Source organism: Bos javanicus, chromosome 5, assembly GCF_032452875.1.
Source record: "Bos javanicus breed banteng chromosome 5, ARS-OSU_banteng_1.0, whole genome shotgun sequence".
Lineage (NCBI taxonomy): Eukaryota > Metazoa > Chordata > Mammalia > Artiodactyla > Bovidae > Bos > Bos javanicus.
In genome coordinates, this window is record NC_083872.1 from 34,436,710 (window position 1) to 34,453,133 (window position 16,424).

The following is a 16,424-nucleotide window of genomic DNA, read 5'->3' on the forward strand; positions in this document are numbered from 1 at the left end:
GAGTAGTGGATGTGGAGATAGGAAAAAAAAAAAAAAGAAGTGTATGGATTGGGGTTATATTTTGGAGGCATAAATGATCAGACACTTGCCAATAAATTAGACATGAGGGACGAGAGAGTTAACGAGAAGTCAGAGGTGATGTCTACTTGGAGCAGTTGTCTGGACAAGGGGCCACTTTCCAGACCGTCTTGTTCCATTCAGCGTTAGACCCACACTCAGGATGAAGCTTGAGTCTTCTTGGGTGAAGACTTGGATGAAGGCAGACTCAAGATAGGAAGCTGGATGAAGTAATTGATACATAAGTAAAAAGGATCAGCAATTTAAAAAATCGGGAGACTGGAAAGATAAAAGGTAATGAAAATAAGTGCAGACCCTTATACTTGACTTTTCAAAAAGTGCACAGGATGGAACCAGGAAGATTGGCCTAACAGCAGTTCCTACCAGAAACTCAATAAGAATGAAAAGTGTGACCCGCTCCATGAAAATGAAAACCAAAATAGGTCGCCTTAAAAGAAGCAGGGTGTACAACACAAATTAATCATCTTATTGTGCTTTGCACTTTTTGAACCAAAACTAATGTGAGACCATCATGCACACAGCCATTAAAAGGGATGGATGAACAGCTGAAAGTACTAGAGATGTTCAAGTCAATGAGCACCGTCTTAAAATGAGCATTGTAAAATGAGCACCGTCAGATGGACTTTGAGGTGGAAGAGGGGATAGATTTCAAGTAGATTCAAGTCGGTCCGGAGGGTAAAATAAGGACCCAGGATGAAAATAGCAGCACTGCTTTCAGCTCAGCCTCAGTTCCACTGCACAGCACTTTCCAGAATCAGGATGGGTTGTACTTGTGTCTCCTGACAGGAGACCTGGCAGACCTACAAGCCTTTGTGTTGGCACAGAGCAGAGAGGTTTCCCATCCTGCCTGAAAAGCTGGGCAGGGTAGTCTCTCAAGGTCTCTCCCGAGTCCAGGAGTCTAGAATTCTGTTTCCTAACCAGAGTTCCAGGAAAATATCTATTTCTGCTTTATTGACTATGCCAAAGCCTTTGACTGTGTGGATCACAATAAACTGTGGAAAATTCTGAAAGAGATGGGAATACCAGACCACCTGACCTGCCTTTTGAGAAATCTGTACGCAGGTCAGGAAGCAACAGTTAGAACTGAACATGGAACAACAGACTGGTTCCAAATAGGAAAAGGAGTACGTCAAGGCTGTATATTGTCACCCTGCTTATTTAACTGCTATGCAGAGTACATCATGAGAAACGCTGGGCTGGAAGAAGCACAAGCTGGAATCAAGATTGCAGGGAGAAATATCAATAACCTCAGATATGCAGATGACACCACCCTTATGGCAGAAAGTGTAGAGGAACTCAAAAGCCTCTTAATGAAAGAGAGAGTGAAAATGTTGGCTTAAAGCTCAACATTCAGAAAACGAAGATTATAGCATCTGGTCCCATCACTTCATGGGAAATAGATGGGGAAACAGTGGAAATAGTCTCAGACTTTATTTTTCTGGGCTCCAAAATCACTGCAGATGGTGATTGCAGCCATGAAATTAAAAGATGCTTACTCCTTGAAAGAAAAGTTATGACCAACCTAGATAGCATATTGAAAAGCAGAGACATTACTTTGCCAACAAAGGTCCGTCTAGTCAAGGCTATGGTTTTTCCAGTTGTCATGTATGGATGTGAGAGTTGGACTGTGAAGAAGGCTGAGTGCCAAAAAATTGATGCTTTTAAACTGTGGTGTTGGAGAAGACTCTTGAGAGTCCCTTGGACTGCAAGGAGATCCAACCAGTCCATTCTGAAGGGGATCAGCCCTGGGATTTCTTTGGAAGGACTGATGTTAAAGCTGAAACTCCAGTACTTTGGCCACCTCATTGGAAGAGTTGACTCATTGGAAAAGACTCTGATGCTGGGAGGGATTGGGGGCAGGAGGAGAAGGGGACGACAGAGGATGAGATGGTTGGATGGCATCACTGACTCGATGGACGTGAGTCTGAGTGAACTCCGGGAGTTGGTGATGGACAGGGAGACCTGGCATGCCACGGTTCATGGGGTCGCAAAGAGTCGGACACGACTGAGTGACTTATCTGATCTGAACCAGCCTCTTGGTTCTCAGGGGACACAAAATCTAGTGGAATGTCCCTGCACCGTGTTTACAAAGTATGGCTGATGCATGAGGGTTCTCAGAATTCCTGACCACATTCTTCACAAGACTGACCTTGCTCCACTGCTTCCCCAGGGCCTGTGTCCAGTCATGTTCTAGATCCTCTCCTCTTCAAGGCTGAACATCAGTTTGGACTATTCATACCTTGACAACTGCCTGGTGCTGAGGTTTGCTTCCCATTGAACAGGCCTTTTTCAGTGATTGGCTTTTGCCCCAGCCATATGAAAACTTTTGGTCAGTGGTTAGCAATGTGAAAGGTTTCCCAGGAAGAGCAATGGTAAAGAATCCACCTGCCAGTGCAGGAGATGCAAAAAAACGCAGGTTCAATCCCTGGGTCGAAAAGATTCCCTGGAGTAGGAAATGGCAACCCACTCCAATATTCTTGCCTGGAAAATTCCATGGGCAGAGGAGCCTTGTGGACTGTAGTCCACAGGGTCTCAAATAGTTGAACACTATTTGAGCGACTGAGCATGCACACACACAGCAGCACGAAAGCTTATATGACAGCCAGATGAAACTGAAGACGTGAGTCATTTCTGTTGCTCTTAGTTCAGGAATACCAGCTTATGTTTCTCCTCCAGGAAACCTAACTATATGTCCAGATGTTTACTTGGACAAATAAGGGCACAGTTATGCTCAAAATAAATGTTCAAATAAGTCATTTTTGTATCTCAAGTCATTCTTCCTGGTCTGTCTTTTAGACGTCAACTCCCACTGGAGCCTCTTAAACTATTCTGGGATCTGTGATAACTAATTAGATACCTTATCACTTCTTCTAAGAATCTAAATAGGGAGGTGAATTTTTCTAAATCTTAGTCCCGTTAGTGCTAGATTCTGTTACAGGCTAAAGCAGTCTTAGAGTTTTAATATACACAGAAGGTACCTCTTAGTGACAACTTAGAAACAGCTTTTTGCTTTATATTAGCTTTCAGTCTTGGAAGGGAAGATGTATGCATTGGAAGGGATGGAGAAAAGGGTCTTCAGGGATTGGCTGTCAGACTTACTATGGGGTCATTTGGTTGGGGGTGTGGCCTGATGGCTCTCAGACATGGGAGCAAGGGGCTTGTCATCACTGTGGGATGACCTCAGTTTGCCATTGTTAAGTGTGGGGAAGAAGATAGCTGAGTTTCCTGCTAAAATCTTCTGTGATCAACCCTTTCCTCCCACTTGGAAAAGAAAAGGAAGTGATATGCATGCGTGCGTGCTGAGTCACTTCAGTGGTATCTACTCTTTACGACTCTGTGGACTGTAGCCCTCTAGGCTCCTCTGTCCATGGGATTTCCCAGGCAAGAATACTAGAGTGGGTTGCCATTTCCTTCTCCAGGGGATCTTCCCGACTCAGGGATCGAACCCAAGACTCTTGAATGTCCTACACTGGCAGATGGGTTCTTTACCACTGGTGCCACCAGGGGAAGCCCTGATACAAGTGCATCATCTCCAAAGAAAGTCCGCCCAAAAGAAAGGCAAAGAGGCTTCTGGTACGAGAACACCACGTGGTCCTAGCTGGGGGAAAGATGTTTCCTTAGAATCTTTCTTTTGCTACTGAAGACCCAGTTCTTCCGGGCTGAGGGCCTTTGGTTAACCATTAGGTTCAGTTCAGTTCAGTTCAGTTGCTCAGTCGTGTCCGACTCTTTGCGACCCCATGAATCGCAGCACACCAGGCCTCCCTGTCCATCACCAACCCCAGGAGTTCACTCAGACTCACATCCATCGAGTCAGTGATGCCATCCAACCATCTCATCGTCTGTCGTCCGCTTCTCCTCCTGCCCCTAATCCCTCCCAGAATCAGAGTCTTTTCCAATGAGTCAACTCTTCGCACGAGGTGGCCAAAGTACTGGAGTTTCAGCTTTAGCATCAGTCCTTCCAAAGAAATCCCAAGGCTGATCCCCTTCAGAATGGACTGGTTGGATCTCCTTGCAGTCCAAGGGACTCTCAAGAGTCTTCTCCAACACCACAGTTCAAAAGCATCAATTCTTCGGCACTCAGCCTTCTTCACAGTCCAACTCTCACATCCATACATGACCACAGGAAAAACCATAGCCTTGACTAGATGGACCTTTGTTGGCAAAGTAATGTCTCTGCTTTTCAATATGCTATCTAGGTTGGTCATAACTTTCCTTCCAAGGAGGAAGCGTCTTTTAATTTCATGGCTGCAATCACCCTCTGCAGTGATTTTGGAGCCCAAAAAAATAAAGTCTGACACTGTTTCCACTGTTTCCCCATCTATTTCCCTTGAAGTGATGGGACCAGATGGCATGATCTTTGTTTTCCGAATGTTGAGCTTTAAGCCAACTTTTTCACTCTCCACTTTCACTTTCATCAAGAGGCTTTTTATTTCCTCTTCACTTTCTGCCATAAGGGTGGTGTCATCTGCATGTCTGAGGTTATTGATATTTCTCCCTGCAATCTTGATTCCAGCTTGTGCTTCTTCCAGTCCAACATTTCTCATGATGTACTCTGCATAGCAGTTAAATAAGCAGGGTGACAATATACAGCCTTGACGTACTCCTTTTCCTATTTGGAACCAGTCTGTTGTTCCATGTCCAGTTCTAACTGTTGCTTCCTGACCTGCATACAGATTTCTCAAAAGGCAGGTCAGGTGGTCTGGTATTCCCATCTCTTTCAGAATTTTGCACAGTTTATTGTGATCCACACAGTCAAAGGCTTTGGCATAGACAATAAAGCAGAAATAGATTTTTTTCTGGAACTCTCTTGCTTTTTCCATGATCCAGTGGATGTTGGCAATTAGGTAGACGTTAGTAATTATCCCTCCTACAAGGTATGTATTTTGAAAGGTCATACTCTTTACTCAATAGCTCGGGGCCAGTGGTAATATGCACTCTTCTCCCCAGCTCAGTCCCAAGAGAGTCAATTGAGCAGAGAACAAAGTTGCTCCAGAAGAGCACATGGCTAATCCTCAAGTTCTGCCCACTCAGCCCCCAGTTGGGAAGCCCAAGCTGTCCGTGCCACACAGAAATAAATCCCCTGTGGCCTGGCACAGGCACATGTGGCAATTGCCGTTTAGGCTTCAGTGTCACCGTGAGTGAACTCTGAGTGAAACTCAAAGCCTGCTTCCTCAACATAAATATTATCTTACAAGATGAAAGAGAAATCATTGCACAGTTGTATCCTGTCTTACTCTGTGGCATATCAAGTCATGTTCCACTGCTTATCTCAGAACTGCTCCATTGCTTAATAAAAGCTTGCTCTCAGCTTTTCATGTCCCTCAACCAGAATAAGTAATAAGGGACTTACCCTCTTATTCACCCTCTTCCTCCGAGATCTGAGTCAATACATATCCAGATGCCCTTCCTTACAGTCATACATACATTCCCCTTTATTAGCTGGTCAGTTGTAACTTCACCCAAAGGGTTAGGTTTTCTGATCTTTCTCCCAGTATTTGTTTTACCTCTGCTGAGCCCTGTCACTCTCTTATGTTTCCTGGCCAGTCTCTGGCCATTCATCTTCTCTGCCCTTGACTGTCTTTGCTCCCCCATTTATCTCCCCGTGGTTGAAACATAGGCGAAACAAAATGCTGCAAGACAGGGGAAAGCTAAGAAGCTGTCTTTCTGCCTGGGGCAAGGGAAGGCCCCTGAGGAGATGGCAGTTGAGCAGGGGTTCAGCAGGCGCGTGGGATGTGGGGAGGTCTGGGAGGAGGCCCTTGCAGAGAGAACTGCACAAGGTGCCAAGCACTGCCCAACAGTCCTTGCCAGAAAAATAATTGCCTTAACTACTCAGACATGGAATCAATTGCACAAATGCCTTGTTTCTGGGACATTTTTCCCAACATCAGGAAGTGAATGGTTTCATCTAGGAGACTGGAATTTTGTTCTTATTAATAAATAAGCTTTATTTTCAATTCTTATGTCTGTTTTAACCAAATGATTCCGAACTGTGTCATCTCCCCCATCGTTTTTAACTGTGCTTTTTCTTGAGGAAGGTTCGGCAATGGGCCAGATGTACTAAAACAAAAACATGAGTTCATCATTCAACAAAGTCTTTTCATTACAGATGATTGTCAGAATTTTCCCATCCATTAAAGGAGGTTCTTTTAAGAGACACTGGGAGCAAAAAAAAAAAAAAAGTGAATTATCTCAGTGGTTTAATTTATTTATTCAAAAATAGCCATAGAATAAATAGATGGAAAGAACCCTAGACACCATTTGCCTTTATATTATAGGCAAGGAGTCTAGGAATGAGAGACCTCAAGAAAGGTGCCCAAAGTCATGTGACTGACCTAAAGGTTGCTTCATGCCTTCCTCTCCCAGCCCCCACCCCTCCCTTCTCACACCTCCTCACTCAGATGTCACAGAACGTGTACCATAGACCACAAAAGCTTTCTTTCACAGTGTTGTTTTAAAAGTCGCCTCAATTGAAATGATTCCAGAGTGCCATTTATATTTAAGCTTAGAATTACGTAAAAGATTTGAATTCTTGGAGTTACAGTCCAATGAGCAATTCTTTACTCGGTAGAACATTTTTATTGAAGATGTTAAGGAGGGTGTGACTAGTAGGTTCCAGTATTTGGATTCTATCACTGAGTAGTGTTAACCTATTAATCAGCCTTGGCCTTTCTACATTTTAAGGTCAGAGTCTTTATAGTTATCACAAGACTTATTTTCTTTGCTTTAGGGTACTTTTGACTTCAGTAACACTGCTGTCTATATATTCAATCAACCTGCTGTTGATCTGTTCAAAGGAAACAGGTAAGCTGTTTGTAAAGCCAAAGTGATAAATTCTCACAGTGACATTTTGAACAAATGATACTCTCCCTGTTCAACAACTTGTTTATTAAAGAAAAGCAGTACTTTGACCTGTTGTCGCTGGAAGACCTATAGTGGTATTTACTTAGTAGATACAGGAACATATAAATGAGCTTGTTATGAATAGTAAGCAAATAACATTGCAATTTAAAGAGAACCCTCAAATATACTTGCTTTTCTAGTTTAAGATGACTTCATTTTAAAGACCTTGGTTTTTCCTCAAGTGTTTATAAATTCAGACCAAGGATCCCATGCTTTTATATTATAGGCTCCGAGGTTTTAAAAGTAAACAGAGCTTTCATTCTCTTTTGTGCATATTCCAAGGAGAAAATGTGACTCCCAAGCGATGTGGGCGTCAGTGCGCTGTGAAAAGACCTTAAGTTCTCTGGGCAGTGTAATACCTGACGTGTTTATTTTCTATTCCTGGGACACTGGATTATGTTTGTAATACTTTGACTTTTACGTTAGCTAAAACCACATTGGCCAACCATTACTGTATATAGATGACTCCATTTAACTGGAACATTTTGTAATAAACTGTGGATCTAACCATTGTCTAGTTTAAACATCAGTCTTATGAAAGAATAAACAGAAGTTTAATTATAGTCTAGCCCAATTTCTTTCTGTGAACCTTTTGAAAAATGTGAGCTGAACTGTTACAAAAGAAGCATAAACCCATTTTTTTAATGAATGGTTTAACATTTTAGTATTTGTTGAGATGAGCCAGTTGAAGACTTTAGAATTTTGCTATAGCCAAATTATTCTCTCGAAAGAATTATCTGCTGCTTTTTTTTGTGAGTGTCAAATCTCTGAAATAAAGATCAAAATTCTAATGTCGTGGTTATTACATGTTTTTATGTTATTATATTTAGAACCCACAAGGCATTGTTGGAATATTATTATTCCTTGTTAGCCTCATCAGTTCAGGTAATTCATTCAAAAGAAACCTTTCTTCCCCCCCATCAGGGTTTTTATTTTTAAAACAAATTTTTATTTTAATGATATACACCAGACCTGAGAATAAAATTAGAGTGGGACTTTCCCCCCAAGTAAAGTAGGGAAATTTTTGAGATAATTAAAATAAAAATAAGGCTTATGACCTAATCATTTACTTGTAATGTTTTGTAGCCAACCTGAAAAAAAAAAATGGTGCTCATGTCTGACATTTTTAAAAGTCAACAAGTTGTTTTTGTTTTGTAATGAGAATGCCTTAATCCTTACAAAGCCAAGAAGACTATGTATATGATTTTTGATAAAGACACAGTAACTTGGGGAATATTCAAGAGAATGGTGAAATCTTGGCTATTTTTAATGTAGGGAACTCATCACTTTTTCTTTTCTCAACTATGGTTTTTTAAACAGGCTGCATGGTTTATGAAAAGCTGGGAGAACAGGTCTTTGGTACCACAGGGAAACTTGTCATCTTTGGAGCCACCTCCCTACAGAACACTGGAGGTAAAAAGATTGTTTTTTCTATACATTAAAGTTGTGAATGTTATTACTATTTTTTCTAATCTTAGTGGTTGGGTGGCCACATGAATTTTAACACAATTCAATTTTAACACAATTTAGCAATTCTCATTGCTAAAATTGTGCAATGAAAGTGAAGCAGAGACAGTAGTCACTTACAACCAGTTACGCTTACAACCAGGGTACTTGGACAGTGTCTACAGCCATCTTTATGTCCTACTGCAGGTTAGTCTAGAGACAGTCTGGTCACCTTTGTATAGCTTGCAACATGAGCCTCGGTATCTCCTTTCTAAAAATGTTCTCATTTTCTTCTAGCAATGCTGAGCTACCTCTTCATAGTAAAAAATGAGCTACCTTCTGCCATAAAATTTCTAATGGGAAAAGAAGAGGAATTTTCGTAAGTTAGACTGTTGTTTAAAAGATAACTAAAATGTTTTTAATTGAAATGAGGGCTAATAACCTAAGTTTTTGTTTTATGAAGACTGCAGGAACAGAATTTTCCCTAGGCTGTTTTTTCTTGGTTTGTTGTTTCTAGGGGTTTATAAATGAAGGAAGCAAGGAGAACCGTTTGAATCTGAGCATTTAAAAGATAGATTCATCAGCTGTGCTATAGACGCTAAGTCCTGCAACTTCCCAAGAGCTTGAAATCGACATCTAGTTTCTCTGAAATAGAACAGATATGGAGTATTTCTAATGCAGAAATAGAACATGCAAAATTAAGACCCAAAATTCTTCCTTAAAGAAGAGACAGAACATTTTGGGAGTAGAATTGACATGAGCCAACCTCGTTAAAGATGTAGCCAACCTTGGAAAATGTTGCCTCTGCATTTGGCACACTGCTGTGTTTTGACTACCTCTTGTTCAACAGTTCTTGTTAGTCTTAGTTTCTCTGTCTTCTTTCAAGGGAGAATTGTAGAAACCAGAGTGCCTAGTGTTCTAGCATCAGGATTCAAGGTCAAATACAAGCGATTAGGGAGTAAGCAATGCCTACCTGTGGTGACTTATTTTTTGATGATATTCACCAAGCCAAGCAAAAAGGAACTTTCTCTTTAAATAATTGATAAGACAAGTTGTAATTTGACAAAATGTAATGTGTGCATTCAGCTTTGAAGTCATATAAATAATTCAGAGGAATGGCACACATAGCCAGTGGGGGAGAGCAGGGGGAAAGAAGTATCTCTTCCTCGGTCACATGGAGAGACAGATGATAGTAAATGATTAGTGGTTGGCTTAAAGTGTTTGGATAAAATCGAATAATAATTACCATTAAAAAAATTTTTTTTAATTTTTAAAAATATTGTGAAATTTTCCTTGTGAGAAAAAAAAGTCGCTTTCTAAGAAAATATGGCTATCTGCTTCAATGCCTTCCAGAGCCTGGTACGTGGATGGCCGCCTGCTGGTGGTGGTCGTTACCTTTGGCATAATTCTCCCTCTGTGTCTCTTGAAGAACTTAGGTAAGATCTTGCTTTTATCACAGTCTCTATAGCACTCAGATGAATCAGAAACCTAATAAAAACAAACAACTTTGCTCCCTACTTTGACTTGCAGGGTAAAGATTGAATAATAAATTGTAAGTATTAATGAGGCATGACTTTAATAGGGGATTAAAAACACTGGCTCATATGTGACTTTGTAAGCAGTCCCTCTTCTAAGCCATGGAAGGGTAAAGGGGGTCCTGGGGCCAGCAGCAGAAAATGCTCTGTCTAAAAGCCCAAAGTCCAAAAAATGGAATTCTCCTCATAGAAGGTCTTACACATTCTGATTGTTTAGATGGACAGAATTTCATAGCTAATACCAAGACAGAAAGTGGCTTATATTTTTACCCAGAGGAGAAGGGGACCACAGAGGACAAGATGGGTGGATGGCATCCCCAACTCAACGGACATGAGTTTGAGCAAGCTCCAGGAGATGGTGAAGGACAGGGAAGCCTGGCAGTCCATGGGGTTGCAAAGAGTCAGTCAGGACTGAGTACTGAACAGGCAAAAATTGATATTATGAATCAGTCTTAAACGATCAGAGTCTAACCAGTCTCAATGATTTGCCTCACTGAAGGGAGAGAGAGAAGTGAAAAGTGGTAGATGATCACTAAGCCATATCCACTTGGCTTTGACATTTTTGCATGTGTGCTTATATTTGGAGACAAGAATCCCTGATGTTATGAAAATTTCATGTGTGAAATAATGCAGCCAGACCTCTATCCAGTCTAATGGCACTGAAATGCATTTCCTTATAATTCTGGGCTCATTCGAGGCAGACATCTCAAGTTCTTACCACACCTCTGTAGCTGTTCTTTTAGACCTATAAGTGGATTTTTTCTTTAAAGCTACTTAATTTTCTGGTTTCTGAGTCTCTGTTTAAGCTTTTCTGTGCATACATAGCTCTTTTTCATGCTAGTGGAGAAGGACTCTTCTCCCCCAGAGGTGAGCACCGTGCAGCCCCCAGAGACCACTTAACTCTGCCTTTCTGGAGCTTATGGTGCTCAGAGATCTCCCAGGCATTCTAAGGGGAACAAGGTCGAGTGCCTTGGGTGCTCAGTTTATCCCTAGAAATCACTTCATCTCTTCTGTGCATATTCAGTATGTACACAATAGGTACGTAATCAAGAACTATTGAGTGGATCAAGGAGTAAATGGATTTGGCTATAGGAATTCATTAGAATACGGCAGCAGAGACCTATAGCCAAATTTGGGAGGCTCTTTTCCCCTGGACTCTGAAAATCTGCATTCTCTAGTGTGTCAGGAAGAACTGGAATCAAAGCACATACTACTGTATTGTTTTAAAGTCACCATTTTTTGCCAAATAAGATAGCCCTATCAAATAGAAAATCTTATATTCATATTAGCATGTATGGATATTATTGGAACCCTAAACTGTGCTTGAAATAATGCATTGAAAGAGGTGATGGATAAAATAATAATTCTTTAAACTCTTTTTAGGTTATCTTGGCTATACTAGTGGATTTTCCTTGAGCTGTATGGTTTTTTTCCTAATTGTGGTAAGTGCTGGTTGAAATGGTTGGCCTGGTTTTGCCATAGTACGATGCTACGTAATAATTATGCATTATTGGGCTTTATTTGACAAAGTTTGATTGTTTCTCCTTTATTTTTTTTTAATGCCAGGTTATCTACAAGAAATTTAAAATTACCTGCTCTGTTCCAGAGCTAAATTCAACAATTCCTAATTCAACAAATCCGGACATGTGTACGCCAAAATATGTTACCTTTAATTCAAAGGTAAGTTTCTTGTCCTTTAGATATAAAAATAGGGGTGTTTTTACAAATGACATTGTGTTTCTTAAACTTGTTTTAATTAAACTGTCTTTGATGCATTGATTCTCAAAGGAACAGGGTACCACAGGTTTCAAATGCCACAGTCCATTTAATGACCTTGAAGAAATATACAGATGGTGTACTTCATGCTCCCCTTTACCCAGTTTAGTGTAGGACAACCTAAAGTATTCTCTGTGAAAAGCTCTTTCTGCACAATTATCTCAGCTCTGCTATTTCTTATAGTTCTTTAAAAACAAATTAATAACATCCTTAGCCCACTGTTTCTTCTTTTCTTAAAACTAATTTTTTAATAGGAGGATACTTCCTTTACAATGTTGTGTGGATTTCTGCCGTACAACTTGAATCAGTCCTGATATGTGTCTACCCCTTCCCTTTGAGCCCCCCTCCCACCCATCCCCATCCCACAGCTCACTGCTTCTGCCTCGTGCTGACAGAAAGGAACACCTCAAACTTCCCCAGCTTGCACAGTTGAAATATAGACCCCACCACAAATTGGCACTTCAGGAACATTCATACGACATATTGGGGAAGGGTAGACTATGGAGACAGTCAGGCTTGGATTTGAATTCTCAGGCAAATTGTCAACCCCATTTGTAAAATGATGACTCTATTGTGTATCTTACAGGGTTTCTTAGAATGTGCCTGATACCTTGCTTGGGCAAAATTATAGCATGAGAAATGTTACTTTTCCCTTCTTCTCTGCCAGCTTCTTTTTGCATAAGAAGTTACTATATTGAATTATCTTTTTCTAAGAAACTAATTTAGTTTGATCTCTCACCTGCTGTCTTTAAACTCTGAAAAGTACCCCAAAGTAGTGAAGTAGTTTTCTTTTAAGAAAGTCATTTTCTTTTTAGATCCATATTTAAGTCTGACTGATGCACCCCTTATAAAGCAGAGAGCAGTGAAACGAAGGTGCATGTTCTGGCTGTGTTGCCTTGCCTGTCTTGGAGGGAGCCAGGAGAACAGTGCTGGTTTGTCTCAGGATTGTGGGGACTCAGTGAAATAACAGAGGAAAGTGCTTGTAACCAGCTAGTGCCACATTAATACAGGTGATGCAACGCCTGGGGAACGTAAAATACAGCGTAGGTGAGCCTGGCTGTAAAACCCCTCTCTGCCAAGTGCATAATGTCTCAAGCTAGATAAGCTGTCTTAGAAAAGCTGCTCCTATTTTAGATACCAAAGCTCCCCTAATAACCAAATAATCCAAGGATTCTGAAGGGCTGTCAGATAAAAAGATAGCTCAGAAATACTGAAGCAATACAGTTTTTATGGTAAAAATGCCTTTCCGTAACGTTTATTTTTTCCTCCCAAATAGACCGTGTACGCTTTACCAACAATTGCGTTTGCTTTTGTCTGCCACCCGTCGGTCCTGCCAATTTACAGTGAACTTAAAGAGTAAGAGATTTGTTTAATTTTTTTTTTTCAAACTGAATCATTTTACAGCCCCTCATTAATAGGCAAGTGCTGTATCAAAATAAATGGACTCATACCATGAACTTCCATAGCCCAGCTTCAACATTTACTTTGTCATTCTTGAGCAAGACACAAACCTGCAGTATATTTTGTCCATAAATGTATAAAAAGCATTTATTATGTGGGCTTTTTCTTATTAATTTGGTTTTTCAAATACTGTGTTACTCAAGAGAGTTCAAATGTTTGTGTTGCTTTATATCACTTGTGATTAGTTTGCAAATGAATAATGGTAATCTTCAGATTCATCTGTGAACCACTGAATACATTGTATATGATTTGCCTTTTGGTTTAGTTGGAGGCTGGTAAAACAGGCATGAAGAAATGAATGTTAAGACCACAAACTGGACAGAAGAATATTGTTGTTCATTTTCAACTATTACAGTGATTATGGATTTGTTTTTGATTGCTCTTCTAAAGAAAATGGAAGGACTGCTTATGAATTCCCTAATGGGTTCTCTTCTTAGCCTCTCTTATTATCAGACTTTCTACATAAAAATATTTATCATGTCATAGTCTCTTTTTTGAGATAACTGGTTTACAACTTATATAGGTTTCATGTGTACAACCTGATATTTCTACTTCCATACACACTACGTCCTGCTCACAAAAATATAGTTTCCATCTGTCACCATACAGTGGATCTCCTTTACCCATTTCGTCCTCCCTCTTCCCTTTCCCTGCTGGTAACCACGACTCTATTCTCTGTAGCTACATCCTTGTAAATTTACTCCTAGATATTTTATTCTTTTTGTTGCATTTATAAGTGGATTGTTTTCTTAATTTCTCTTTCTGTTCTCTCATTGTTAGCATATAGAAACATGGCAGATTTTTGTGTGATTTTTGTACCTTGCAACTTTACTGTACTTGTTTATTATCTCTAATAGTTTTTTGGTGGAGTCTTCAGGGTTTTCGGTGTATAAAATGATGTCACCTGCAAATAGTGACATCTTTCCAATTTGGATGCTTTTTATTTTTTTTCTTCCCTAATTGCTCTGGCTAGGACTTCTGCTATTAGGCTGAATAAGAGTGGTAAGAGTGGGCATCCTTGTCCTCTTCCTCATTTTAGAGGGATAGCTTCCATTTTTCATCATTTAGAGTGATGTTTGCTGTCAGTTTGTCATTGCTGATATTTTGTTGAGGATTTTTACATCTATATTCATCAGAGATATTAGCCAGCAATTTTCCTTTTTTGTGTTTTCTTTGTCTGGTTTTGGTATCACAAAGATTTTGGCCTCATAACATGTTACGAACCATTCCCTCCTCTTCAGATTTTTGGAAGAGTTTGCAAAGGATAGGTATTAAATCTTTGAATGTTTGGTAGAATTCACCAGTGAAGTCCTCTGGTCCTAGACTTCTGTTCTTCCAGAGGTTTTTGATGACCGCTTCAGTCTCTGTACTAGTGATGGGTCTATTCATATTTTCCATTTCTTCATGATTCAGTCTTGAAAGGTTATATGATTCTAAGCGTTTGTCCGTTTCTTCTAGGTTGTCCAGTGTGTTGGCATATAACTTTCATAATACTCCCTTGTAGTCTCTTGTATTTCGATGGTGTCTGTTGGTACTTACTCTTTTCTGTGTCTGATTTTATTTATCAGGGCCTTCTGTCTTTTTTTCTTTGTAAGCCTAGCTAAAGGTTTGTCAATTGTGTTTGTCTTTTCAAAGAATCAGTTCTTAGTTTCATTGATCCTTTCTGTTGTCTTTTTAGTTTCTATTTTATTTATTCCACTCATTTTTATTTCCTTTCTTATACTGACTTTGGACTTTGTTCTTCTTTTTCTAGTTTCTTTAGGTGTCAGGGTAGATTGTTTGACATTTTTCTTGTTTCTTGAAATAGTCATCATGGCATAGTCTTAAGCTCAGAAAAGATATACAATATAGTTATCTATTTCCATTTTGAAAGAAAGATGATGTTACTCAGGATTGAATTCACTCATGATTGTTCCTCTTTCATTTTAAATTGATTCATGACTAAGTTTTGAAGTATTTACATCTACCTATCTTTGCATACATTAGTCCTACTTTATGATCTTATATTTAAGATATTTAAACATAAGATAATTAAAAGATATCTTTGGCATCTTTTAAACTTAATAGTTCTGCTTTTAGTTTGTAGTTGTCTTATGTGGGTACTTCTCAATTTGTCTTGTGTTCCATACTTCCTGTTATGACACAGTCAAATGTCCTGCTTCTTGGTGGCCTACTCTTGAGTACAAGTCTTGGAGATTAATTGTTTGGGCAGCTAAAGAAACTTAGAGGTTCATGCAAACTCCCAAGATAAACTTGACCTAGGAGAGAAAGAGAGAGCATTTCATTATCCCAGCTGTGAGTTTCTGGGCACTCATTGCTGTGAAGACATACAGGCTTCCCTGAGGCTGTGTGAGTGCATGCGTGCTTAGTCGCTTCAGTCAAGTCTGACTCCTTGCATCCCCGTGGACTTCAGTCTGCAGGCTTCTCTGTCTATGGGATTTTCCAGACAAGAATACTGGAGCGGGTGGCCATGCCCTCCTCCAGGGGATCTTCCCGACCCAGGGATGGAACCAGTATCTCCTGCATTGCAGGTGAATTCTTTACCCACTGAGCCACCTGGGAAACCCTCCCTGAGGCTATTCGATGGGAAAATCAGACCTTAAATAGCAGCTTTAGTGACAGAACTCCCAGTCAAATTCTAGCTCAGTGCCTGACCTCTGGAGCCAAGGAAACAGCATTGGAACTTATTCTGCCTTTTTCCTGTGCGTCCTGAGTGTGGAGATAGTATCAAACAAATGTTAAAAAAACACTCTCTGCCCTTCAGATGAGAACTCAATATTCTTCCAAAAGAATGAGGAAGAACATTCAAGGCATTGTTTGTTCCATGGCTCTTTCTCTCTCAATACCCAGTCAGTGTAAATAAAGTTATTGGAAACTGGCATATTTGCTGTAATTACTGGGGGTAATTATAGCAGCTCAAGTCAGCCCAAGCCTGTTAGAAAGAAAGTTAAGTTCCATTCTTCAGGGTTAATATTTGTGTTTACATTCAATAACATGGTTTTTAATTTTTCAAATTTCTTTTTCTTTGTTTTTAGTCGATCACAGAAAAAGATGCAGATGGTTTCAAATATCTCCTTTTTCGCCATGTTTGTTATGTATTTCTTGACTGCCATTTTTGGCTACTTGACATTCTATGGTAAGTACCTTCTGTCAGTACCTAAATATAGGTATTAGTAAGTAAATTAGTAAAAATCAGTATCAAAATATGTACTGATACTTCAATGTGAT

General features: G+C 39.9%; 1 protein-coding gene across 4 annotated transcripts in view; it reads left to right on the top strand.

Moving 5' to 3' along the window:
• Positions 1–16,424, top strand: part of SLC38A1 (solute carrier family 38 member 1) — a 79,448-nt gene that overhangs the window by 51,352 nt on the left and 11,672 nt on the right. For all 4 annotated transcript variants that reach the window (XR_009736410.1, XM_061416371.1, XM_061416368.1 and 1 more), the window contains 8 exons: positions 6,806–6,879; positions 8,299–8,391; positions 8,722–8,803; positions 9,778–9,860; positions 11,343–11,401; positions 11,526–11,639; positions 13,012–13,091; positions 16,232–16,332. Coding sequence is in view for 3 of the 4 variants with exons in the window: in XM_061416371.1 (XP_061272355.1) it covers positions 6,806–6,879; positions 8,299–8,391; positions 8,722–8,803; positions 9,778–9,860; positions 11,343–11,401; positions 11,526–11,639; positions 13,012–13,091; positions 16,232–16,332 (686 nt within the window). In the remaining variant the exon portion in view is untranslated. The remainder of the gene's footprint in view (positions 1–6,805; positions 6,880–8,298; positions 8,392–8,721; positions 8,804–9,777; positions 9,861–11,342; positions 11,402–11,525; positions 11,640–13,011; positions 13,092–16,231; positions 16,333–16,424) is intronic.